The following is a 17,399-nucleotide window of genomic DNA, read 5'->3' on the forward strand; positions in this document are numbered from 1 at the left end:
CATTAGAATTATCAGGAATGGGTCTATCCTTTAGTTCGGCCAGCATCTTAGCGTAGGTGTCGAGAATTCCGTTAGTTAGGTTGATTTCCTCTTTGATGATTTTAGGGTCTGAGAACTTATCTTTAATGGATTCTCTTTGCAGCCGGAAATAAAGGTAGAGCTCTTCAAGAGCCTTAGTAGAGCTGCACTCTTTATCCTCAGGGACGATGTCTTCAGCAGGAGGCTCTTGAGCTTTATCTTGCGTATCGCGGGTGAACATTAGCTTTCCGCCGCGCCCAAAGCGTCTTGAAGTCATGACTCCCAACTCGGTCGCATTTAAACCTAACTCGGTGAAGTTCGAATCAGGAATGAAAAATGGAGAAAACAACTGTAAAATAACTGGAGAAAGCAACATGCTCGAAATGTTACCACGTATGCGATAAATGATTATATATTATTGCTCAAATGCTACGATAATAAGCAATACTCCCAGCGTGGTAATTATTCATTTTTAATCTTAAAGTTATTTCAAGAAAAATCTAAAAAAAAAAAATATATTACTTTTAACTCGAATCAATCCTATCATTTTAAACTAAATATTTAAGGTAGCCACAACCGGTAAAATTTTTAAAAAGCAGTTCAGAAAGAGCGAAGAAACGAATTGTTTCTACTTATCCCTATAGCTTTCCAAGGTGTATTTTTAAATTATATATGTATATATATATATATATAGTTATTAAAACAAGCCAAATGAAGTCCTAAAATTAAGATGGTATTCAAGTCTTTAAAATATTCCATTACCTTAAGAAATCGCCTGATTTCAAGCAAGCTTGATGTATAATATGTATTTAAATATATTTATTCTTAAAACTTATTTGCTCTTCGATACCTAATATTCAAATAACTTTATATACCCCGAATAGCTTCGTGTATTTTTACCTAACCAAATTTTATTAACCTTTTCCTAGTCCTAGTATCAATTGGGAATTGGCCACTTACCCCATCCATCTATTAAATTTTGTGATGGAGCTTTGTGATCAGGTATCTTTTTGGTTGCCGCTTAAGAATATCTTCTTAACAGTGTTACTTCTAATATTATATTTCATTGTCTTTAATTTGCTGGTGTAGCCCTAAATTATATGCTTAATTTAGTGTAAGATCTTCAAATCGATGGGCATCAGAAAGGTCTTCTCCATTTCGGTGTTGGTGTCGAGATTGTTGAACTCTTTAAGCATCCCATCGGCTTATGAACTGATTAGATGTTATACTTATTAACTAATTTTGTCCAAGACATAACGTTAATAGAACCAGGTAAAGGTTAAATTATATTTTTCTTTGATTTTTAACTCATTTTACGGTGGTTACTGTTCCAAAAAGGTTCAAACTTCTATTTCAAGAAAGGAATGTTAGTAACACTGGTTTCATATGCTTAGATCAATATCAAAGCTATACTAATTTTTAATTTAATAATTTTTTTGAAGAATTTATTTAAAAAGAGTTAAATACAAAAATAGGAAATTAATAAAATCTTCGTTTTTGTTCTGAAATAAATACTTTTTTGTCAGGTGTTTGGTGCCAAAATGATGAATGTTGGATCAATCCTAAGACAAGAGGCATAACATTCCACGGGAGAAGGTAACTTTCATTTTTCTCCAGAACAGCATTTTTGATGTGAGAAATTGCTTATTTCTACTCTAGGGGGCTCTGCTTCGTGATCGCTTCGCTCACCCATCTATTACAGGATTCCCGCGGGGTTGGGTTTGAAAATTTTTAAAAAAGGTAACGAAAATAAAACAAATGTCGAAAATTCAATTTCTGAGTAACCACCACTAAAAAATGCTTTCCAAATAATGTATATATGCATGAAAATTTAAATTTTTATACCACTTAGAGATAAAGTGGTATCTGAAAATAAGAAATAACTTCTAGCATTAACTTAAATTTACTACCACTAGTAAAACTTTTCAAGGACAGCGGGAGACCTGTATTATGATATCTAGAATAACTTTTCACCCTTGACAATAAGAAGATAGTTACATCGATATTTAAAAGTAATCAATTGAAAAATTGCGATTTAGCAACATTTCTGAAAGCTTTTGTTTTTAAAATTTTTTGAATCTATTAAATATTTTACGAAAAGCGTAGTAGTAGGCAGGCCTGTTTTGCTAAAGTTAAGTCGCTTTAAGCCTTTTTAAAAATTGGCAAAATTAACCGAATATTTGCAAATTTTAGTTTGTATCTCTCTACTGTTTCTTAAAATGAACTGCCGAATCTGGAGCAATTTGTATCTCTGGTAATATACTTCCATTTTTTCTATAATGGCAATATCACATCGTTGCAATATTAAGACTTGGGCGTAAATGGGTTAAGTTAATAGAATATATATATTTAATACTTTTCTTACTACCTTAAATATCCTTGATAATTGTTCTAATAAAATCTTAACAGTTGACATTGACCACACAAAAACATAAATGTCTATTATTTGTTCTTTTTCAGCGACGATACAATTACTCAAAATGGAGAGCGATTTTTACCCAACGACATTTACTTTGCAAGTGAGTACCAATGAAAAGTTGCATTAATTAATGGACAACTAGTCATCTTTTCATTTTGTGTTACAGCGAAGTTGATTATTTAAATAGCTTATACGTAAATATTTGCCTCCACTCTGTCGAAAATCTGAACAAATGCTGACTATAAAACGTGTGTGTTCCTTACCGAGCAAGGCTTTTGTATATTGATAACGTAGGTCAAAACCAACACACCAAATTTAGATGAAATCAATTTAAAAAAAAAAAAAAAAAAACACTGTCTTATCAAATAACCAAATAAGTTAGAATGCGCGATCTCTCATATCATTGCATGATCATGATTAGGACTGGGCTATAAATCGATGTATCGAGACATATCGATTTAACGCATATATCGGCAAGACGATACAGCGACTTTCATTCAAGGCGATACATCAGAAATCTGATTTAAGCCGTCGAGTAAGCGCAAAACGATATAGCGATATAAGACACGCAAGGATATAAGAGCGATATAGCGATATAAGACTCTTCTCTTACGTTCCGATGTCGACTCGCGCTGTGGAAAATGATGTTCGTTTCGTTATGTTGAAATGGCCTTGATTGGTGAGCTGTAGAATCAGAATCAGAGTTTTGAGAACACATATCGTAATCGCATGTTCCTTTTCGCACCTCTTAGCTTTTTTTTTCGTTGTCGCGATTTTACTTGTAGATTATTTTCAGTGGACTAACTTCGTGATCGCCGATGTTACCTTGTTCTGAAGGCAATCTATTATTGAAAAGAATATATAAAGAAGAGTTTCTTCATTAATTTTATATTTCATTGTCTTTAATTTGCTGGTGTAGCCCTAAATTATATGCTTAATTTAGTGTAAGATCTTCAAATCGATGGGCATCAGAAAGGTCTTCTCCATTTCGGTGTTGGTGTCGAGATTGTTGAACTCTTTAAGCATCCCATCGGCTTATGAACTGATTAGATGTTATACTTATTAACTAATTTTGTCCAAGACATAACGTTAATAGAACCAGGTAAAGGTTAAATTATATTTTTCTTTGATTTTTAACTCATTTTACGGTGGTTACTGTTCCAAAAAGGTTCAAACTTCTATTTCAAGAAAGGAATGTTAGTAACACTGGTTTCATATGCTTAGATCAATATCAAAGCTATACTAATTTTTAATTTAATAATTTTTTTGAAGAATTTATTTAAAAAGAGTTAAATACAAAAATAGGAAATTAATAAAATCTTCGTTTTTGTTCTGAAATAAATACTTTTTTGTCAGGTGTTTGGTGCCAAAATGATGAATGTTGGATCAATCCTAAGACAAGAGGCATAACATTCCACGGGAGAAGGTAACTTTCATTTTTCTCCAGAACAGCATTTTTGATGTGAGAAATTGCTTATTTCTACTCTAGGGGGCTCTGCTTCGTGATCGCTTCGCTCACCCATCTATTACAGGATTCCCGCGGGGTTGGGTTTGAAAATTTTTAAAAAAGGTAACGAAAATAAAACAAATGTCGAAAATTCAATTTCTGAGTAACCACCACTAAAAAATGCTTTCCAAATAATGTATATATGCATGAAAATTTAAATTTTTATACCACTTAGAGATAAAGTGGTATCTGAAAATAAGAAATAACTTCTAGCATTAACTTAAATTTACTACCACTAGTAAAACTTTTCAAGGACAGCGGGAGACCTGTATTATGATATCTAGAATAACTTTTCACCCTTGACAATAAGAAGATAGTTACATCGATATTTAAAAGTAATCAATTGAAAAATTGCGATTTAGCAACATTTCTGAAAGCTTTTGTTTTTAAAATTTTTTGAATCTATTAAATATTTTACGAAAAGCGTAGTAGTAGGCAGGCCTGTTTTGCTAAAGTTAAGTCGCTTTAAGCCTTTTTAAAAATTGGCAAAATTAACCGAATATTTGCAAATTTTAGTTTGTATCTCTCTACTGTTTCTTAAAATGAACTGCCGAATCTGGAGCAATTTGTATCTCTGGTAATATACTTCCATTTTTTCTATAATGGCAATATCACATCGTTGCAATATTAAGACTTGGGCGTAAATGGGTTAAGTTAATAGAATATATATATTTAATACTTTTCTTACTACCTTAAATATCCTTGATAATTGTTCTAATAAAATCTTAACAGTTGACATTGACCACACAAAAACATAAATGTCTATTATTTGTTCTTTTTCAGCGACGATACAATTACTCAAAATGGAGAGCGATTTTTACCCAACGACATTTACTTTGCAAGTGAGTACCAATGAAAAGTTGCATTAATTAATGGACAACTAGTCATCTTTTCATTTTGTGTTACAGCGAAGTTGATTATTTAAATAGCTTATACGTAAATATTTGCCTCCACTCTGTCGAAAATCTGAACAAATGCTGACTATAAAACGTGTGTGTTCCTTACCGAGCAAGGCTTTTGTATATTGATAACGTAGGTCAAAACCAACACACCAAATTTAGATGAAATCAATTTAAAAAAAAAAAAAAAAAAACACTGTCTTATCAAATAACCAAATAAGTTAGAATGCGCGATCTCTCATATCATTGCATGATCATGATTAGGACTGGGCTATAAATCGATGTATCGAGACATATCGATTTAACGCATATATCGGCAAGACGATACAGCGACTTTCATTCAAGGCGATACATCAGAAATCTGATTTAAGCCGTCGAGTAAGCGCAAAACGATATAGCGATATAAGACACGCAAGGATATAAGAGCGATATAGCGATATAAGACTCTTCTCTTACGTTCCGATGTCGACTCGCGCTGTGGAAAATGATGTTCGTTTCGTTATGTTGAAATGGCCTTGATTGGTGAGCTGTAGAATCAGAATCAGAGTTTTGAGAACACATATCGTAATCGCATGTTCCTTTTCGCACCTCTTAGCTTTTTTTTTCGTTGTCGCGATTTTACTTGTAGATTATTTTCAGTGGACTAACTTCGTGATCGCCGATGTTACCTTGTTCTGAAGGCAATCTATTATTGAAAAGAATATATAAAGAAGAGTTTCTTCATTAATTAGATAAGTTTTTTTTAAAAAAAAACTTCTTTTTATTTTTAAATGTGAAAATTATCGGCAATCTAATTTAGGCTCCCATAAAGAATTGTATTTGTTAGGTTATTTTTTTTACTTTCTTTTAAATTATTAAAAATTTTTGGATGAAACTTCTAATAATTTAATGAGTTTTTATTACTGATTTTAAATTTATAAATCTTGTTGTTTTTATTTTTAGAAATAAAGTTAAAACAAAATTTATTTTTGTCATTTGGATTTGGACATAAGTCAATTAACTTTGTTTATACAAAAAAATTTGAAAGGTTTGCATATTTTATTCTTTTTTTTTTAAATCATTTAGCACTTCGTTTTATTAGAGAGTATAATAATTTTTTTTTAAAAATATTCTTTTCATATTATTTGTTAATTAGCTAAATATATTATCGAATATCACAATTTTTTTATTTTTAAGAAATTAAATCTTACTTTGTTTTTCGTTCATAATTCGGTCATTATTTAATTTAATTTAATTATTTATCTGAAATGATAAGGTCCCGCAGTGAACTGATCGTTAAGACACGGTTCCATGCAGATCACCGAAGTCAAGCGTCACTGGCTGCGGTTAGTGTGCGGGTGAGTGACCACTTGGATCAGTCTGCGTAGGCACCGAGGGTGTGCGGTATTGGTCCTCGTTAAACTGTCCTACCGTAAAGTGCTCGACTTCGCGTGCAGGTCGTCGAGCTACCGAAGCGGGGGTGCCATCCCATCTGCAGAGGATCAAAATTGTGATGGCATGTCTTCGGATCATCCTCAGGGATGTTTCCCAGACGTCGCCAATAGCCCATTGTGCAGCTCTAGTGTGACGTAAATGAACTATAATAGAACTATAATAACTGAAATGATAATAATTAAAAATAATGTTTCAAAAACGTTTTTTTTTTCTAAAATTTATTTAGCACTTTGTTTTAAACATACAAATAATTTTTAACGTTTCATTTAGAAATTGAACATTACGATCGAACTTAATAATTATGTAATTATTTATGCATAATAGTACAAGAAAATATTAATTTGTAAAAAACGCTTTAAAAAAAGTTTTTAACACTTTGTTTTACGCGTATTATGAATTTCTAAACAAACATTTCAATAAATATTTTAAGTAAGATTTGTACATTGTAGTCTATTTATTTAATATCTTTCTTAATCAAAACATATATATCTTCAAATTTATAAATTTATTTAAATCAATCTGAGTATGAAGTTTTGATAGAAATCTGACTTTCTGTGTAAATGAAAGTACAAGTAAATGAAATGACAAGTAAATGAAATTCAAAAATACTATATCACGATACATCGCTATATCGCGATGCAAAACTGACGATGCATCACGATATATAATTTCTAATATCGCCCAGTCCTAATCATGATATATATATTTATATATATATATATATATATATATATATATATATATATATATATATATATATATATATATATATATATATATATATATATATATATATATATATATATATATATATATATATATATTCGTGTTGGTTTCGACTTGTGTAATCAATATAATAATCATTTGAATGCTAAATGTAGCAATGCTTTAAAGACTAAATTCTACTAATGAACTTTCATTAAAATATATCGCTTTAGCAAGAAAAATTTTAACATTATTTAAAATTAATCTATTAAATTGAAATATGGCCATATTATACACCATATCGTATTTTCCACCTTTTAAGTTGTTCTTTTTTCTTTTTTTTAAATTTGATTTAATATAATTTTAACTCCCACAGTATAAAAACATCTAAAATAGTTTTATGAGAATCCCGATAATAATAATAAGGTGATGATTTTATGCTTTGTCGAAAACGGGAATAAAAATCGTCCTACTTTAATCGCTACTGAATAAAGTTTACTACTACAAAAAAAAATTCTTCAGCAAAAAGTTATAACGTTCTTTATTCATTGTAGTTCAAGATATGGAAGAGCTGGAAGATTATCTGTGCGTGCCTCAAAAACGGGATGATGATGATCGAGCTGTTCTTTTTCTAAAATTAAAATGTGGACAGATTTTTACTGCAGGCCTAAAACGAAAGGTTACCAGTAAAATTAGAGAAGAGCTTTGGATGGATATAGTGCCTAAAGTTATTATTCCGGTAACTGATATACCAGTAAGTATTAATACTCGTGTTTGCCTTTATTACAACGTAGATACTCATCACGTAACTATAGACTGACCAGAGTCCTCGAGAAACTAAAAAACTAGTAGTAAAATTTCTATTTGAATATTTGAAAACTAACTACTATATCTTTTCAAATTATTATTCCTTGAACATTGATCCCTCTCAGGAATTTTTTTTAAAAAAGGAAAAAGAGAAAAGTTCTTGAATTATTATTATTATTTTATAACTTTTTGTAGAATTTTTGCAACCAGCTTTTTAATTTTTCGAGGACGTTGGTCATCTTAAATAAGAGGTAAAAGAACTTTGCTTACCACAACACATAAATAATTTAAGCAGATACATTAAAAGTTAAATTAGCAGACGATGTTCTTAAGTTCTGATGAAAGTATTCTAATAATTCTATTTATTTTATCATTTACGGCTTTAGCCCACTTTCACTGAAAAGAAAATAGATAGCAAAAGGAGAGTAGGATTGTTGGAGAGTAGGATAATTTATTAGATCTGTATATTTTGATTCGAAATTAGGTGACTGCGACATTTTAAAACTATGAAGGTACCTATCGTTTGAATTTTTAAAAAAAGAATTACATTCTTACTTCAGAACTAAATCTAAATGTTTAGATCTAATAAAATTAAAGTAAAGAGTTTGTGTGTCTATCTAGGTGTATATTTCTTATTACTCAATAACAGTTTTGCGCTAGCGTCCTGAAATTTGGACAGTGGGTGAAAGGGCTAATTTTAGTCCTCGATCCTAAAATTCGTTTAAAAATTTAAATTAGATCGTTCGGGAAAATTTGAAAAATGGAATTTTCTGATTGACTTAGCATTTTAATCATTGTTTGAAATTAAACTATAGATTGTTTTGTTTATTTTTTTTGTTAACATTTTAAAGGTAACATCATTGATGTTTGCTGCTTATAGCTCACAATATTAAAAAAAAGGAGTTCATTGCCCTTTTCTCAATAATTAGTAATTATTTATTATATCAAAAACTAAACGATTAATGTGAAGGTGGTAGTATGAGCTGACTACGTCACCAAATTAGTATTTCTGAAGCAATCTGAAACCGCATTTTTATTTTGTATATAGTTATGCTTTTAAAATGTGCCTCTATGAAACTGAATAATTTGAAATCAATGGTTATTGAAATAAGAAAAAATATATATATATACTGAAAAGAAGAAAAAAAATAATGGAGAATAGCACTAATTCTTATCAGAGTGCCATAAAAAATCGCTATACTATTACACTGGGGAACACATTTTTTGTTGCATTCATACATACATTAAAAAAAAACACCCAAGACGAGAAAAAAAATTCTTTTATCGCATTATAAAATGAAATCAATCTTGCCGTCTTCCTACCACTCCCTACGTACAAGAGACGTGGGAGGAGGAGCTCTCTGTATTCACTCGAGTGAATTTTAAAAAAATCCAGGTAAGGAATATATTATTGAATTGCGTAAAAACTGTAGCTTTTAGAGAAAAAAACAATAGCAGATTTAAAATTTATAAGATCTGCTCGAAAATCTCATACAACAATAAAAAAAAATATATATCAATAAATTAATAAATTGCTTCCGACTGTAGTCGACACCAATGATGCTCGATAAAAGTACCCTTTTGAAAAAAGTGTTAGACAATAAATGCTGAGGCTATTCAGTTTATTTCTAATACGACTACCACTTAAGTTTCAAAACAAAATATCGCAGGTGCACAATTTTAGATGGAAATATAATCAAACCCTAGGGAGAACGCTTGTGGAGCCAGTAATAAGTCCGCTTTAACCCTTTCGCACCGGACGGGACATGTGCTGTCACAGTCAATGGGTGAAAGCCCTTATTTAACAAGACGGAAAAGAGAAAAACCTGGTACGTAAAGCATTTCATTCCAGCATTTTTTTCGAAAAAAATGAAATATCTGTAACTATCAAGATTTCTTTTATAATTCTGGCATATATATAAAACTGCTTCTTTTCCAAGATGAAGTAGATATTGTTGAAAAATTTAAAAAAAGAATAAGTAAACTCCTCCCCAAAACTAGCTATAACTGAAATGGTTTTACTACCAGCCTTTCCTCTTTTCCGTCTCGCTTTCACCCCTGCTGATTTTTCGCCGCTTTGAAAGGGTTAAAGAATAGTTCTCTATATCAAAATTCTTTGAAAATTATTTTTTAGCGTATGACAATAACATTGCTGAAAATAAAGATTACAAAAATACATAATCTGTTTACGAATTATTTGCTTATGAAATATGCAACAAATGAAAAAGTAAAATTAATTACTTTAGCTTAACATTCTATGGAAGAAATTAGTATTTTTTAATTGACCGCATTTCGATTTTTAAGAAGAGTTTACCAATTTTCGTATTTTCAATTAATAAAGAATCCAGTATTTTCTTGTCATCATTTTCTCGAGGGAAAAAAAATCAGAATCTTTCAAATTTCTTTACCGTTTCGTCCTTGTAAGAAGAGGGATGTATTTTATTTTACAATTTGTTCGCTTTTGTATAAAATCGAAAAGCATGCAAGAGTAAGATTTGACCTCCTGGAAAGAAATGCACTTTCTTTCCGTTTTGTCATTTGCAATCGTACATTTTGTAAATTTAAAGTTGAAAAAATATATAAAAACTGAGGAGAATAAACAAACTACCAATTTTTCAGCTGTTTATTATAAGCGTCTAAAGTAAGTTAGTTAAATAAAAATTCAGAGGGGACCATACTAAAAAGTATAACCGAATATTCTCTGTATCCCAAGTTCATTATAGAGGAGTTCAATATAACTATGCATTTTTGCTATTAATATATTTTGTAGGACACTGTCTTTACTTACCGATAAAAATTTAAAAAATGAAATAATTAAGTTAGCAACTTAAGTAAGTACACGAAAGAATCTAAGAATTTTGGCGACAAATGGACTAATCAAAAAAACAGAAAACCAAATTGTAACTTATTAATATCGCATAACTCAAATATATTTAAATTAAATTATTATTATTATTAATAATAATAGAAATTTTCCTTTATTTTTTATTTAATTTTTTTTTTCATTTTACTAGTACAACGTAAACGGCAAGAAAATGGAAAGCATAGTGAAGAAAATCATCTCAACCAATATAATTCCGGATATTTCAAACATTAGAAATCCCGAATGCTTACCTCAATACTGTGACATTCCCGAAATTCTAAGCTACAGTGAGAATTAGTCTCCCTTTCAGGTATTTTTATTTTAGATTTGTTTATTTTATAAAGTTTTTTCTTAAAGAAATATTACGACATAGCACAACTTGAAATTTGAATTATATTTAAAACTAGACAACTTATACAACTTGAACTCTATGAAACAATTCCGGCGAATGAAAATAAAACTTCTTTTTTCTCCCTAACTCTGTATACTAACTACTGTATACTAACTACTGTCTCCTAACTTCTGTATACTTCAGTATAGCAAGCATTTCTAAGCCTGTTAAAATCGATTCATCGTTACTCAAAATGAACTAAAAGTGGCATGCTTCCAAAGAAGAAACTAATGTTGAAAACTCCCTAGATGGATCATACGACTGAGTCCGCTTGCCGTCTGTCTAACCGTAGTAGGTTTTCGTGGCTTTTCCCACCATGTAACGCAAATGCATTTTAGTTCCATCAAAAAGTCCTCCATAGAAGCTAATTTGCTCCAATGCTTGGATTAGAAACATGCAGAGATGCCAACTTGCTCCGGGCAGCATATAAATATTTTCGAGTGGTAGTCTTTTAAAGTAAGATTCTTGGTTTAGTAAATTCGATTTATAGGGTTTTTACTCATCACCACTTCTAAATAATTCAAAGGCTTATGTGATACGACATTTTTATCAGTTAAGCCGTACATAATCAAAAGAGCCAGAGGAGCGTTTTTTGCGCTCAAAGTCCTCCTGCATAAGAATTCAAAGCTTGATCTAGCAAATAAAAGAACTATCTATATACAAGCGATTCGACCAATTCTTACGTATGCTTGCCCAGCCCTCACTACTATAAGCAACAACCTAAAAAAGAAGCTATCTACAACCGAAGGTAAATTTTTACGCACAATGACTGGCGCTCCAAGGGCGATTAGCAATAGATTACTCAGAAAAGACTTAAACATTGATGATATCAATTGCTTTATAGCTAAATTGACCACAAAATTTTACAGCGATGCAAAAACATGCACCACATCAGATTTCAATAAATTGTTCGATATTGATATAATCCGTGATAATTCGAATTTCAGCCCAATTACCGCCTTTTTATGCTCAGACTGCATACTATCAGAATACTATTAACTTTATCATACAACTCTACTCAAGGGGATCTCCCCATTCCAAAGATGATTTTCCCTTCAACTAAAGATTTGCTTCTTTAAGGACTTGACTTGTTGTTACAACATACTACAACTTCAAAGATATTTAGGACCTCCTAGAATACGACAAAACAGAATCGATGAATCGGTTAGTGGCGCTTCGCGCCAAACGCCGAGATAACCCCAATATCCAGCATCAGTTAAGCCGTGTTGAGCGTTTTAAAATGTCGGCAAAATTGACCAAAAATATGCAGATTTTAGTTTGTAGTTCTCTACCGTGTTTTTAATAAAACATATTTTGTTCTCTGAGCAGTGGGTATCTCTGAACATGCTTGGCTACTGGTTTGGGTCCAAGATTACTAGTCTACGGAGTGGAATATTGATAGTCGTAAACTCAAACATTAGTCATCAGTTCCTCGTCGATTATAAAATAAAATAAAATCTACCGTCTGGAAAAATCAAAAAGTGGTGGCTGATGTTTCTCAAAGTTACTGAAAAGGCTATATTCGTAGTAATATAATAATGTTTAGTATTATATTCCTTGGGGATTATTTTTTTATCCTTATTATATGGTTTTTTTTTATCCACTACGTTTAAATTGAGTTGTTTTTTTCTGTAGATACTGATATATAAAAACAGCTTCATTTTTATCAATTTTGTTACCAATTTAAAGATATTTTAAGATTATAGCAACCTTAGTGACCGGACAAGATCTATCAATGACGCTTTTGCACTAGATTATATGACCGGAGGAGGTCCATTCATAATATTGTATCGGTTTTAACCAATTCTTAACAAAACTTTATGTTCATTTTTAGTGTGGAATAAAGCTCAATTTTATCTACACAAAATAAAAATAAAAATGAAGGCTTAATCAGTCAAATATAGTCCACTCTGTTCGTTGACCTTTTGCCATCTTTCTGGTAACATCAGGATCTTGCACTCATACAACTTATGATTCTTATCAGCAAAATACACAACAAAGTGCGATTTAAGCTTATTCTTATTACTGAAATTTTTAAAATTTAAAAAGTTTAGTAAATTTCGAAATAAATTGCAATCTGATGGTACAAGATCGGGGCTGAATGGTGGTCTCAAATTTCAAAGGAATTGCGTTCCAATTCGCAATGCGAGGTTTTACATGTTCTTAAACAACACGAACAAAACTGTTGGAGTTTAATTAGGTATTGAGATAGTACCTCCTCTTTCCACCATGGGTTTATCATTTACATCGAAGTTTACAAAACTTTTTAAGTACTAAGAGGTTTCAGTAATAGCGATAACCTGGAATTGCACTCTCTTTTTAGTTTTTTGCTAATACGAAGCAATTACCAAAAGCTTAATGAGCTTGAAATCAGGAAGTTATCAGAAAGATGGCAAAAAGTTATTAAACAAAATGGAATATACATATTTGACTAATTAAAGTTTATTTTTTGTATAGAAAAAATTTAATTTTATTTCCCACTAAAAAGTTGAAATTACTTTGTACTCTTTATCTTTAATTCAAAATAGCGTTTTGAATAAACTTTTAAATTAACTGAATGCAAGCTAATTTTAAATCTTTCTAAACCAAGTATGAACCAAGTAATCACATGCTTTTCTACTACTCGAAAAAAATATACCGACTTTGTGAAGCAAGTTAGCATCTCTCATGCCATGGCATCAAGTCTCTATGCAAATACATATAGCTGCAAATTTTACTCATTTACTTTTTACATACATATGGATGGCAAAATAATACGAAGACTTCGATATTAGCACTATGTAAAAAATTTCTCTTTTAGCAGTAAATGTTATTGGAAAATTTCACATTGTAAAACCTTTGGTTCTATTTTAAAGCTCATGCTTGAAGCCTTTAGAAATATTTTCCCTTTTACCCATGCAAAATTTGCATCGACAAAATGACTGCTTTAAGTAGAGAGTTGATTTTGTTTTTTAATACCACTATAATTCTGAAAGCATTCTTAATTAATTATAAAATCCTGCATGATTGCGTATATTAAAGCTAAAAAAAAGTAATTAACTTCATTTCCTCATTTTGGGCGATTTGAACTTTTCATGGGTAAAATTGACACCATTTCTTAAAACTTCAAGCTTGATCTTTCAAATTGTGCCAACAGTTTGGCGTTGCAAAATATTCCAAAAATATTAGTTACTAAAAGGAAGGTTGGTTACTGAGAGTTAGTAAAGAAGTGTTCCTATTATTTTGTCAACCAACTGTATCTAGCCATTCATCGAACTCTGAAGACGCACCTTCTTTAAATTAATCATTATCTTAATTTTTGCAGGTCGTTTGATTATTTCGAAGAATCCTAACAGTACTTCTAATCTTCTAAAAGTTAGAAGATTTCGCTTACTTTATTTGTGATTTAATCTAATATTTCATATTAATTTTCTTTGACTTGTAAAAAGAAATTGTTTACAATGAAATAAAGTATTTTTCAAATGTAAAAACAAATAAAAACAATTATTAAATAATGCTTGTATGTCTCTTTTATATCAGGCATTGAACAATTATAAATTTTTGAGACACGCATTCTAGCAGATATATTTATATTCATTTGAATTTTATCTTTAAAATTAACTAAAATTGTGTATCAGGGATTTAAACTGGATTCTTCTCTGTGCAAAATTTCAGTTTCCTAATACAAAACGCTCCTTTATATCACGCACTGATCCCTCCATATGCTAAATGTTATTTTTATTACAAATTATTTATAATTAATTTAATTTCCGAAAAGCGCTGAAAAGTTATTAAATTTTGGAACTTATTTTTTTTTCTTTCTTTCCTTTAAGTACCTTTATTATCAATTAATTGAACGAGTACAAATCTAGTAATTCCTCCCATGATTTTTCTTAAATATTGGGAGTACAAATTAGTTTGGTCCGTTTTTAAGAGATAGCTCTGCTGTTATGAATGTTTCATAGTGACTGCTGGTTTCAGAGAGGTTAAACATCTGTCAATAATATTCAGTTTATATAGCTTAGGGTTTCATACAAAAACTCTGTTTTTTACTTTGTTGAGTATGTCCAGTTTTGTGGTAACTAAGCACCATTTGCGGGAGGTTTTATGTTTCTGCTTTAATTGGAAGAAAAGTGCAGCTGAAGCTCATCGAATTCTTGTAGAAGTATATGGTGACAATGCTCCAACTGATAAATCATGTAGGGAATGGCTTCGACGTTTCAAGAATGGTGAATGAAGAATGGTGAATAGTTTTTTACACTATGAGCTGCTACAACCTGGTGATTCCATTACGGGCGATCGGTATAGGCTACAATTTATTCGTTTGAGCCGTGCATTACGAGAAAAAAGACTGGAATACGAGCAAAGACATGACAAAGTTATTCTTCTGCCTAATAACAGTCGGTCTGATGTCGTAAATCTCGCACAAAAATTATTTGGGAACGTTCAAGTGGGATGTTTTACCTCACCCGCTGTATTCGCTGGACATTGCTCCTTCTGATTACTGGTTGTTCCGACGGATGCAGCATGATTTGGCAGGTCACCAGTTCACTTCTTTCGCAGAAATTTAAAATTGGCTCCTAACTTGGATCACCTCAAAAGACGAGACATTTTTTTGAGATGGAATTCTAAAATTGCCTGAGAGGTGGGAAAAAGTAGTAGCCAGCGATGGACAATATTTTGATTAATCTGTTCATTCATTTTGTTGTGAAATAAATGCATTTTTGATTACAAAAAAAGCGGACCGACTAATTTCTACATCCAATACTTATAAAGTTATAAGAAAAACAACAGCTAACTTAGGCATGTATACACTCTTTGCCATAAAAATTAGCGCACCCAGAAAGAGTTGTTAGAATGAAGCGAAATTTATAAATGCGAGTACAACGTTTGTGTAAGTAAGTGATTCAAAAATCAAAGCAAAACGATCATTTATTGCAGGAAAGAATAATACATGGAATGGTAAATTCTTGATCATTCAAACTATTCGAAATTTCGTTCTCACTTCTTTGGGTCACCTCTAGCAGGAATGCAGGATCAGTGCCGTAACTTCACCCCTCGGGGCTCTGGGGCAAAAAGTTTTGGAGGGGGCCCTTTCAAAAACTTTCAGTACTCCATCTCTAACGTCATTTTAGCTATTTATGTATTATGTTTGCGAATATATTTATGAAAACAAGTTATTTGTTCGTATATAAATTGGATTACAAAACATTGTAAGTTTTCTACATGCTTCAAAATTTCAGCAAAATCGATTAATCCTGAGAAATTAAATTTTAAAAAAGTCGTTCTTATAAAGCTCAATTTCTCAGGAACTAATGCACTAATCAACCAATTACGCTCAAATTTGTATTTTCCATGTGGAATTAGATACTTTAAAATGATACGAAAAAAAAATTATATAGCTTACGATTCAAAAGTTTTCAGACTATTATTATCCCGAAGTGGAGTGATCGTTAAGACACACTTCCCAGCAGATCACCGAAGTCAAGCATCCCTGGCTGCGGTCAGTGTGCCGGTGGTGACCACTTGGATCAGCCTGCGCTGGGACTGAGGGTGTGCGGTATTGGTCCTCGTTAAACTGGCCTACCATAAAGTGCTGGACTTCGCGTGCATGTCTCCGGGCTACCGAAACGGGGATGCCATCCCCTCTGCAGAGGATCAAACCTCAAGGGATGTTTCCCAGAACGTCGCCAATAGCTTATTGTGCAGCACTAGTGCGACGTAAATGATCAACAACATCAGACTATTATTAAATAAAAAATAATAAATATTTACTAAAAGTTATTTTTTGCATGGAATTATCTTTAGATAAAAGAATTTTATAATCGTGTGCAAAAAGTTTTCGATTCCCTTAAAAAGCTCTCGATCTGTAGTGAAATACAAAAAAAATAATAAAATTAACATTTGGGGGTCCAAACTTTGGATAGCTCACCCGACCCAACTATTGGAACCATATTTTCCAGATTACAGCTACCTCCTATATTACGGGGGTTAGAAAATCGAATTTGTTGAACAAAAGTTATGTTTATTCAGAGAAACTATGTTTTAGTGTCTGATTGCGTAACTTAAAATAAAATATCGTGCACTAATTAATTTGCATATTTGAAGTCATACCCTCGAATTATTAAGATGGAGTCCTAGAACGTGAAGATCCGATCATTAAATCAAAAGTTATTCAGGGTGGTACATTTTTGGTTCACTGTACGTAAAGGGTACCAATTTATAACATCTCACCGAGGAAATATGACTAGGGGAAAAAAAGCAAGGTGTTAAACATTAGGCAAGGTGTTAAAAAAAAGCAAACAAGTGTCAAAAGTAGAGAGAAGTGGATTCGAATTCTAAGGAAGGCACTGGCCCACCCTAGGCTGTCTAGCCAG

The 17,399-nt window shown here is 31.4% G+C and overlaps 1 protein-coding gene across 1 annotated transcript in view; it reads left to right on the forward strand.

Moving 5' to 3' along the window:
• The window catches only part of LOC107441105 (acetoacetyl-CoA synthetase), a 56,608-nt gene extending 42,085 nt beyond the window's left edge, over positions 1-14,523 (forward strand). Inside the window, exons 15-21 of the mRNA XM_016054257.4 lie at positions 1,545-1,614; positions 2,479-2,537; positions 3,794-3,863; positions 4,728-4,786; positions 7,537-7,736; positions 10,804-10,962; positions 14,348-14,523. Of these exons, the coding sequence (XP_015909743.2) occupies positions 1,545-1,614; positions 2,479-2,537; positions 3,794-3,863; positions 4,728-4,786; positions 7,537-7,736; positions 10,804-10,950 (605 nt within the window). The 3' untranslated portion in view covers positions 10,951-10,962; positions 14,348-14,523. The remainder of the gene's footprint in view (positions 1-1,544; positions 1,615-2,478; positions 2,538-3,793; positions 3,864-4,727; positions 4,787-7,536; positions 7,737-10,803; positions 10,963-14,347) is intronic.
• The last annotated feature ends 2,876 nt before the right edge of the window (positions 14,524-17,399 follow it).

The sequence above is a fragment of the Parasteatoda tepidariorum genome, chromosome 4, assembly GCF_982258835.1.
Source record: "Parasteatoda tepidariorum strain Cologne lab strain chromosome 4, Ptep-v5.0, whole genome shotgun sequence".
Lineage (NCBI taxonomy): Eukaryota > Metazoa > Arthropoda > Arachnida > Araneae > Theridiidae > Parasteatoda > Parasteatoda tepidariorum.